The sequence below is a fragment of the Catharus ustulatus genome, chromosome 3 (assembly GCF_009819885.2).
Source record: "Catharus ustulatus isolate bCatUst1 chromosome 3, bCatUst1.pri.v2, whole genome shotgun sequence".
Taxonomy (NCBI): Eukaryota; Metazoa; Chordata; class Aves; order Passeriformes; family Turdidae; genus Catharus; species Catharus ustulatus.
Window position 1 is genome coordinate 22,564,486 of NC_046223.1, and position 9,568 is coordinate 22,574,053.

General features: G+C 42.4%; 1 protein-coding gene across 1 annotated transcript in view; it reads left to right on the forward strand.

The window, feature by feature from the left end:
• USH2A (usherin) overlaps positions 1-9,568 on the forward strand; it is a 374,098-nt gene extending 364,530 nt beyond the window's left edge. Inside the window, exons 68-73 of the mRNA XM_033055679.2 lie at positions 1,407-1,583; positions 2,536-2,619; positions 4,079-4,323; positions 5,955-6,026; positions 6,499-6,729; positions 8,948-9,568. Coding sequence (XP_032911570.1) covers positions 1,407-1,583; positions 2,536-2,619; positions 4,079-4,323; positions 5,955-6,026; positions 6,499-6,729; positions 8,948-9,037 — 899 coding nt within the window. The 3' untranslated portion in view covers positions 9,038-9,568. The remainder of the gene's footprint in view (positions 1-1,406; positions 1,584-2,535; positions 2,620-4,078; positions 4,324-5,954; positions 6,027-6,498; positions 6,730-8,947) is intronic.

Below are 9,568 nucleotides of genomic sequence, written 5' to 3' on the forward strand. Positions count from 1 at the left end.
CTTGCAGGACCTGTGCCTACAGGCAGAATAGATTTTGCCATCAAAACAGAATTTGTAGTAGCCTAACATCAGCTTTTATTAAAAAGATCTATAGTGCTGTAGCCAGAGTCATTCCATAACAGATGAGATGGGCATTTCATCTCAGTCTGTCAGGTCAGGGCAAAGACAATGTTCACTTTTTATCTCATGTCAGGATTTCAGAATCACCTTTCTAAAAATCCCTTTTGCATCATTTGGTAGTTCTGCCAAGTAATTACTCAAAATATGTAATCTCATACATCCTTAGCTGAAAATTTCAGGCGGAACAGGCACAGATTTTCTTTAATGTTACCACTGGAAAAAAAACCAAACCTCACACAAAAAACAGACGGAAAAAAAACCCCAAAAATAATTAACCATCAAAAAAAACCAAAACAAAACAAAAACACCAAAAGAAAGATCCCTTGTGTCCAAAGCTGTGTTTTATTAAATTGCAAGTTAAAAGGCTGGAAAATTATTATGAACTTTTAGATGGAAAAAATTCTTAAGGAACTGGTGAGTCACATAGAACAAAAGTATTTGAAAGTAAGTTTTAATCCCCTACCCACTAAGTCCAAAGTCCTCTTCTTTCAGTCTTGCTTTTCTTGCCTTGCTGACCTCTTCACACCAGGTTTCCAGAGTCCCTCTGACTGCCTCCTTCCTTGAGTCCCTCTGACTGCTTCCTCTTGCCTCGAAGGCTTGCTATAGTGACAGTGGGCAATTAGCAGCAAAGTGCAGCTGGACAAGCAGCTTTCTTATGAGCAAACCAGCAAATTTGGGGCAGATGGCTTAATGGCAACACCACAAGAAAGGAATGCCTCAAACTTAAATGAAGTTTTTTGTCAGCAAGCTGTTGAGCCCAATCGATGAACTTTTCCTCTCTGAAGTGAGTTCTGGGTTTCTTTTCTGTCTGCCTGCCATCTGTTCTCACTTTTCTGAAACCCTGTGTTTTCATGTACGTGCATGTGTTAAAGATGATCTCGGCAATTCCTTGGGGCTTGCAAAAGAACCCTCTTCATAGCAGTTCCACAACCCAGCCTGCTGCAGTCAGGCTTGCACAACTTCCTCTGTTTCCCTATCCTCTGCCTTAAGCTGGAACTTAATATATAGAGTTATAGCGTCAGTACCACATACACAAAGGCAAAGGGAGAGAGTTCAATATTTGTTTTCAGGATATGTCTCTGCTTTCTCAGTGCAGAGACTGGCATGCTATGGCAGCTTTTTATTTTCTCCTTGTATTTTCCCTAATCATACACACGGATATGAGAGAGAGAGAGTGCACGTGGCAGAGAGCTTGTATCATGGAGAATCTCTTCGCTGTATAACTCAGTCACCAAATCACTCCTAGCCTATTGGCTAGAAATGAGCTCTTTTTCCCTGTTCTGCAGCACCTCGGTACATGGCTCCGTTCTCTGTGGCCAGCAATTTGTCCACCATCCACATCGACTGGAGCCACACCTTCGTGCTGAATGGGCGCCTGAAGGAGTACGCGCTGACAGAGAGCGGGCGGCGCATCTACAGCGGCTTCGACACCGAGCTCTACTTGCCAAGGACATCTGACAAAAGTCAGTTTCCCACAGCTTCCTCTCTGTTGAGCTATATTAATAGTACTGGATGCTGAACATTAAAAAAAGTATTCTTCATTGCAATCCCAAACTAAGAGTGTACAGGTACACTAAAATGTATCTAAGCAAATCCTTGAAAAAAAATCCACAGACCTAAGCTTCCTCTTAAACATTATACCTGACTGGGTGAGACTGTTTTCATTCACAGTGAGCATCAAGCTTACCCAAATCCTGGAGCTGTGTTGCAATTCCATCCTTCAGGGCTACAGTCAGGGAAGTTTATAGAAATTGTCAGTTTCAGGAAAGACTGGAGCTTGAATTTTCATTTGAATCAAATTAAGTCAGTAGCTCTTGGAACCAGTCATGTTTTGAAATAGTTTTATTTTAGAAATTTGCAGTCTTTAAAATAAAAGGAAACTATTAACAGGGCGGAAAAAAGGAAAAGAAAAAGCAGCAAGAAAGATGTTTTCTCTTTTTATTTCATTGGGATTTTGCATGTCAAAGAATTTTGTAATTTATTTTTTGTCTTCTTGATTACTGCAATGTTGCTAGTCTTTTCTTTATTTCTTTTTATTCAAATGTTCTTAGTATGTTTGTTTAAACCATTAATGAAGTATGAGGGATTTAGAGCAAAGTGATGAATAATTTGAAAGTTGTAAGTTACATTGGAAAAGGAAGAATTGAGTAGTGAAAGATGAACATAATTTGTAGCAACACATAGTGATGATTGCTTATGATCTGCCATGGTTCATGGTTTAGAATTTCAATACCACTGTATAAAGAATTGTGAAGCTCTGAGAATTGTGAAGACTCAGGTGGGTTAGTTTGGGTTATGCACTATTCCTGCCTTGTTTTTTCAGACCTGGCTGTTTGCTGGTTGATAATGGTGAAAAAGCAGGACCTAAAGATTTATTTCAGCTGCTGACAGTATTTTCTAATTTTTTTTTCTCAGCCTTTTTGTTTCAAGTGACCTGCATCACCGATGAAGGGAGTGCCATGACACCAGTCATCAAGTATAACGCTGGAGAGGGAGTTGGTAAATACATGAAGAAATTACCTAGCACCTGGTCATTTGATGTGTTTGTGCTTGAAATTTGGTATTAGTGAATGCCAGGCAGGAAGGCATGTCACTAAAGTATCAGGGGCTTCCTTAAAGTCTTGTGTATGAGGTACGTGGGTCATGTGCTTTTCTTGCCGCGTATGGATTTCTGTTCTTTACATTATATAATCATTGAGTCCTTTAGGTTGGAAAGGACCTTTAAGATCATTGAGTCCAACCATCATAGAATCATGAAATGGTTGGGTTGGAAGGGACTTTAAAGATCATCTGCTTCCAACCCCCTGTCATGCAGGACAACTTCCACTAGACCAGGTTGCTCAAAGCCCTATGCTGCAGGGCCTTGAACATTTCTAGGGGTGGGACAATTCTCCTGATTAGCTTCAAATCCTCTCCTCAGATATGTAATTTTTTTCTTTCATTTTTACCCAAGTATATTCCTCCAAAATGTTGTGCTTTTTCCTGCTAAGTTTCTTGTTTGAACTGTTTCTAACTGAATTAACTGGTTTAACTAAGTTCTTTTTTGTGTAGCATGTTGTTCAGCTCTTTAAAACAGATCTGCCCTATATTTGCAATTACTCTTTACTCTGCATTTCCCTTATATCCCTTTTCAAGCTTTCACTTCCATTGTCCTGCAGAATTCCAGGCAAGGCTGCCATAAAGGCATTATAAAACGTTTCCAGTTGCTCTCATCCGCCACCTTCCACACTCTGCCCCTTTGTTCTTTTGATTGCTGCTTTTACCCAGAGTTTATTGGAAACTTGAATTGCACCATGGACAACTTGCAGAGGAGGCTTGCAAGCAAAGGTGTTGAAAATTCCTTGGCCAAGAGTTTGCAATACATGTAGGATTGCAAATAACTAGGAAATACTGTCACTGAGATTTTTTTACACTTTTGTTGTGTATGAGCAAAGCCAACCAAGTGACTGTTTTGTTCTCTAACAGATAGGGGAAAGGAATAGTAAAATGTTTCATGTTGCTTGCTTTTGTATTCATGTATTAAAGCCTCCCTCCCTCTCTTTTGTTAACTGCACAGGCCTGTAACTGCACAGTTGTTCTGGAGAGAATGTCCTCTGTCTGTACTGCTCTGAAATTACCATAGTAATTTCCACTTTTCAAGGTTACTTGGAGAACCCTTTTTTTCCTCACATTCCACCACCACCACCTCCTTTCAGAAGAGCTGCTGATGCCGTGGTGATTTCCAGCCTAAGCAGCAATGCCAGAGCTTTAAGCAGGGTCTCTTGAGGGTAGTAAGTTTTTTATTGCAGCCTGCTAGCATATTGAACCATTATGCCACCTTGAACATAAGTGCAAATAAGCACATGACGACAAAATTACTTAAATTTCTGCCTAATTTATTAGTGAGGAAAGGGATGGCATATTGTTAAAGGCTTCTTGAAATAACTGTCCCTTTCTCCCCTAATCCCTCTTTTTACAGGTCTGATCTTGACACCACCTGGAGAGAAGGACAAAGCAGAGTCCAAACATGCAAAATTCTACAATGAGTTGTGGTTTGCAGTGCTGATGGTAGTTCTAGGTTTGATCCTCTTGGCTATTCTTCTCTCCTTAATTCTTCAGAGGAAGGTCCGCAAGCAACCCTATGCACGAGACAGGCCTCCTTTAGTTCCACTGCAGAAAAGAACATCACCAATGAGTGTGTATTCATCAGGTGAAACCCATCCGGTACGTTTGGAAAAATGTAGCCAATGTATATCCATGACACCTGCTCCATCAAACACACACACAGACTTTTTCTTCCTCCTTCCAACATTTTATTGCACATTTGGTTACCAAATGGAGGCTGTTCAGTGTAGAGAAAGGACTGTCTGGTCCCATATGGGCCATATCTGTGTGGGCACACAGAGCAAGGTGTGTTAGTCCAACAAGTCTGACAAGTGCTTAGTCCAAACAGAGCCCTGGGACACCTGGTCTGCAGGCCCTGAAATGCTTCTGATGCCTAAGACAAACTTTGGATATGGAGTCACATAAAATGCAAAGCCATTGCTGTCACCTCATGTTAGCTGACATCTGCAGTAGAGCTGAGAAGTCTTTGGCATGCTGTGAGAAGGTAGATGATAAAATGTGCTTTTCAGAGGAAACTTTCGTGTGTTCCTAGCTGCCTGCTGTGGATGGCTAACCAGGATCAATCTGACAGTCTTTGTCAGGTATCCAGCAGATATGCCTGCAAAGAACAAGACTTAGGGAGAAGCTTTATTTCTTGCCAGTATCCATCTACCACCCAGCTGGACTGCTCATGGGCAAGCTACATGCCAGGAAGGTTTGGAGTAGAGTGAGAATAATCAGGGAAAAAGCTAGGGAACTTCACAAAATTCACATATGTGTTTGTGCACACAGACCCACAGTGGGACCATCAGAGAAACGGGAGGAGGGCTGCTGGGAAGAGATAAAGAGGAAGGCTTTTTATCATGAGAAGTTATAACTCTGAAAAAGAATGCATTAAAAATGTGTACCAGAGTAGTAGTGCTATCCCATCCCTTGAAAAAGCAGAACAAAAGGAATATGGCAATTGTTATGGGATTGAGAATGGGAGCAGCCATGCCTTCTATTTTCATGCTTCTTCCCAGGCACAGGCCGTGAGATGATTCTTCTTGTCACTTCTCAGTTTCTTTTTCCTGTGAGCACCATCGAGCAGCATAGCGACTCCTGCATCCTTCACGCATTCTGTTCCTTCTTGTCTCTGTGCCAAGACACTGCATCTGTGCCTCAACCAAGAAGCTCTTGGAAACAATGGGATTTCCAGTGTGCCCCTTCTCCTGGCAAAGGCTAAAAGCATAAGAAACTTTTTTTTGGTCTCATGGTTTTGATTCCCTTTCCTCTACAGTCTGTCATCTTGTGTTATTCCTCCTGACTTTAAAATGTCTTTGCTGTTGGCATGCCTGCACAATTCCTTTTCATGTTCCTGCCCTCTCTTTTATTTTCTTTTTTTTTTTTTTTTTTTGTTACTGTTTTTTGCTTTTTCTTCTTCCAGCAGCTCATGGACTCAATGGAAAGGAAGGTTCTTTAGTGCAGCAGTTGAGGGACTAATCTGAGAAATTAGGACAGAGCTACTATGGAGTGGCAAAATTGCTTGTTTTACAATTCTTAGTGAGGTCGTGGCAAGCAATGCAGGCTGCTCACACAGTACTTGACCACTTAAAAAATAGTGCCTGGCCTTTGCCAGTTCCCCTACTCCCCCACATCCTGCTATAGTGCTCTCCCTCATGGAACTGCAGCTAATTCACACCCTCTGTCAGGTACACCTACACTGCACCTTGGCCTGGCCTAATGCTTTTCCTCCCTCTCTTTAATCTCAGTTTGAAACTATTGCTGACACATCCGATTCATCAAGCAGCGTCACTCTCAAAAGATACACGACGCACTTTGAGGTAGAGTCCTCAGCTTACTGAGTGGCCAGACGTGTGGTGTGTCAGATGACCCAAGCATGCACAAAGGCATCTGACACTTCATGTTTCTCCTGGTGGATGAATGATTTTTCCCCTGGTCGTGAAAAGCTCTGCAAGCATCCTCTTGCTGTGCAAGTCTAGGCTATCATTCTGGTAATCAAAAATCTTTGCACTTCTGCTTGTTGGTACTTCAAAAAAAAATTAGGAAGAAGAAAAGAAAAAATGGGGAAAATCGTGTTTAGCATTGGTGGTTTTGTTTGTTTGTTTGTTTTTAATGATATGACTGTTCTACAGTGGGGAAAGGTCTGGGGGTTTTTTTCTGCTTATAACTTGCATGAGTTTGAGGCATGGTTTTCTCTGTTCTCTTCCACTCCTGCTTTATTTTTGTCCAGCTAAATTATTTAAAACCATGCCCTTTATTTTTTTTATTTATCACTTTGTGTCTACCTCACAGGGACTAGAAGATACAAAAATCCCAGGGGCTGGTTCTCCCACGAGCAACCGCAGTTTTGGTATCTCAGCTGGGGGGAGGAGGCCAAGCCAGGGCCAGCTGAGTCGCACGTATTCCCCCGCCTCTCTCCACCGCAGCGTCAGCCAGCTGCTCAACCTCTATGACAAGAAGACTTTTGATGAATCACCTTGGGATGCCATCATTCACAACCATCGCACCACTGGCCGTGGCTTGGTAAGGGCTCCTGTTCCTCTGGGATGCGGCTGTGTGTCACCTGCTAGAGATTTGTCTGTTCTCTTGGAATCATGAAAAATTCTCAATGTCATAACTTCCTGGAGATACAGCCAAAAGGGCTAGAAGGACATGGTGATAGGTTAGATCCTCAAAATTCTTGAAGTCTACTGTTCTCTTCTAGAGTTGCAGGTGATGACACACTGCTCTTACAGGATGCAAGGAATTTATGTGCATCTCTTTACGGTTTCCAATGAACTATTAACTCCGTGGTTTACCATGGAAATGCACCTTGAAGAATTCCCTTCTATTTGGTGGGTTTTTCTTTCCATGCGATTCAGCAAATGTACATGTCTGAGGTGGGATGTCTTGGCATCCTTCACACATTCAGAGCCAGAAGCAGGAGCTTGTGTTCTAGTGACTCCTGTTCTGTTAACTCAGTTGCTGATGAGATCTGCTCTCTGTCCTCTGCTCAGTCACAATGCAAAGATTATGTGAATGCTTAGATCTCCTGGCATGTGTGACAAATGAATTCAAACTCTGCCCACATGGACTAGAATAAGACAGGGGGGCAGGCAAAGTGTCCCTGCCCCTCTTTTCGTATAGGACAGGACCATACAGTGTCATCAACAGGGATCTGAATACACAGATACAGGACATGATTTTCAAGCCAAGGACAGTGATGACTTCCCTTCCTCCTTGTCACCAGGAAACAGGCTTTTTAACTTCCAACTTTCCCTGATTAAATGCATGAGAAGGGCTTCAGGGGTCAGTGAGACACAAGTTTGCTTCCTGAAAAAGATGAAAATTAAGGTTCCTAAAAAGGACCCAGAATCAGGGTGAAGGGCCTGTGAGGTAGTTAGAAAATTAGATGGTTGGTGGCTGCAAGTTAGGGTGGATCTTGTCCAAAATCCAAGTGAACTGGAGGATGTATAAATCCAAGTAGCTTCCTCAGACTTTCACCTTCAGTACACCAAACAGCTGGAAGGGCTGGAACACACAGGCTTACCAAAGTACAGGAGTGTTGGTTTCATCACTGTCAAACCCACTTAGACCCCAACAGGACCAAGGAAGCCAACAAGGTAGTGATAACTTAACTCTAGGCAAAACCCCTGCAGGTACAGATTAACCTTCAGCCTGCACTCTGCAGCTCATGGACTTCCCAATTCAGTGGTATCATGAGTCAGCAATGCCATTTTCTCAGAGCTATCAAATCCGTGTGATTTAATTCCTTGGGGACTGACAACTCACCCAGGGTGCATTAGCCAAAAGAACAGCTTCCTGCTGCTGAGGGGAAGCTCTTGCTCTAGCCACTTATCTTGGGCTGACACTGTGACTTAGTTTAGGTTGCAAACCCCGCCAAATGCATGTTAGAATGAGTTTCAAAATACTCCAGTGAGCTTCAGGACTGGCAGGAGCTAGGAAACAAAAATTTTCATTTCCTTTTGGTGACAGACAACCCTGACAGTATGAGCTCAGCTGCTTTATCAAATCAGCACTCTTCTGTCCATCCTCTGTACATTGCTCTACATTTCCCTGAACCTATGTCTCTGCTCCTGTGCTGCTCAGCTACTCTTGCAAACAAACCTCCCACAATGCTTTGGAGTCACTTCTTTCTCCTTATTACATACAGTAGCTTTGGTGGTTCCAAAGTTTGGTTCACCCCTTTGTCCAGCTTGCAAATCAATACAGTGAATGGCTGTAATGGACACAAATCTGCAGTAACACTGCTAGTGCCCTCTTTATGCTATGGAAATGGTTTATTCCTCTCCTGCTTTCAACTTCCTCCAGCCTAATGCAGGAGTGCAAGTGGAAGCTCAGACACTGCATTGGAAGCTTGAAGAACAAAACTTTACCTAAATTATGTGTGATGCAGTTGTTACATATTTACATTTTTGCTTTGTGTATTTTTTTCTTTTCATGGCTCCAAGTTCCCCAATAAACTGTAATAAAAACTATATTATTGACCATTTGTCAGATGTAGAGAATATTTAAGGAATTGATTGTATTTATTTTAATGTACTGCTTATTGTTAAAATGTAATTGCCTTGGATTCAGGTGTTTGAATGCTTTTAGGTTCTTATCTCATCCTGGGAGAAAAGGGAAGACATTAGAAATGCACTTATTTATCAGTTTAAGAATTTTTAGTGGATAAATGAAGGAATCATCTTTAGTATGGTACAACTTTGGCTGACATGCTTCTTTTTTCCCTTCCTTACAGTATGTAGATGAAGAAGATCTTGTCAATGTCATCAAAGGCTTCAGCACCGTCACCAAAGAGCACACCACATTCACTGACACCCACCTCTGAAGAACAAAACCAGCTTTTCTAGAAAATGGAAGTGGGTAACTTGCCAAAAGCAGCCTGCATGGCCTTTGCAGGCAGGGATAGGGCTGCTGTTTCCCCACCCCATGCCTGGAGTTAATAGATAAAACTGGGTTTTGGGAGGGGATGAGTGTGTGGGGGGGAAGTTGGCCTTTTCTTCAACATCCCTTTCACTGTGTAGTAAAAACTGTGTGCTAGCACTGACACCTCAGAAAGGTAAGAGAATAGTTTGACAATCCCTCAATCATACAGTAGTAAAAGACTGTGAAAGGTAGAGGCTCTCATCTTTGTCTCTCATCCAGCTTTCCCAGCTGAGGAGGGTTGTTAGGGGCAGGGGAGGGAGGGAGGGAGGGGGTGGTCAGCATGTTTGATAAGGAGAAGTCTTTTACATGTCAAAAAACCACCATGTGGCTAAAAGGGGCCTGCATGGCAGGATGCCCATGTTTTCTCCTGGCCTGACAGAGCTCCACCACAAAATTGTGTTCATGCACAGGTAAATAAACAGCACTGAAGGAA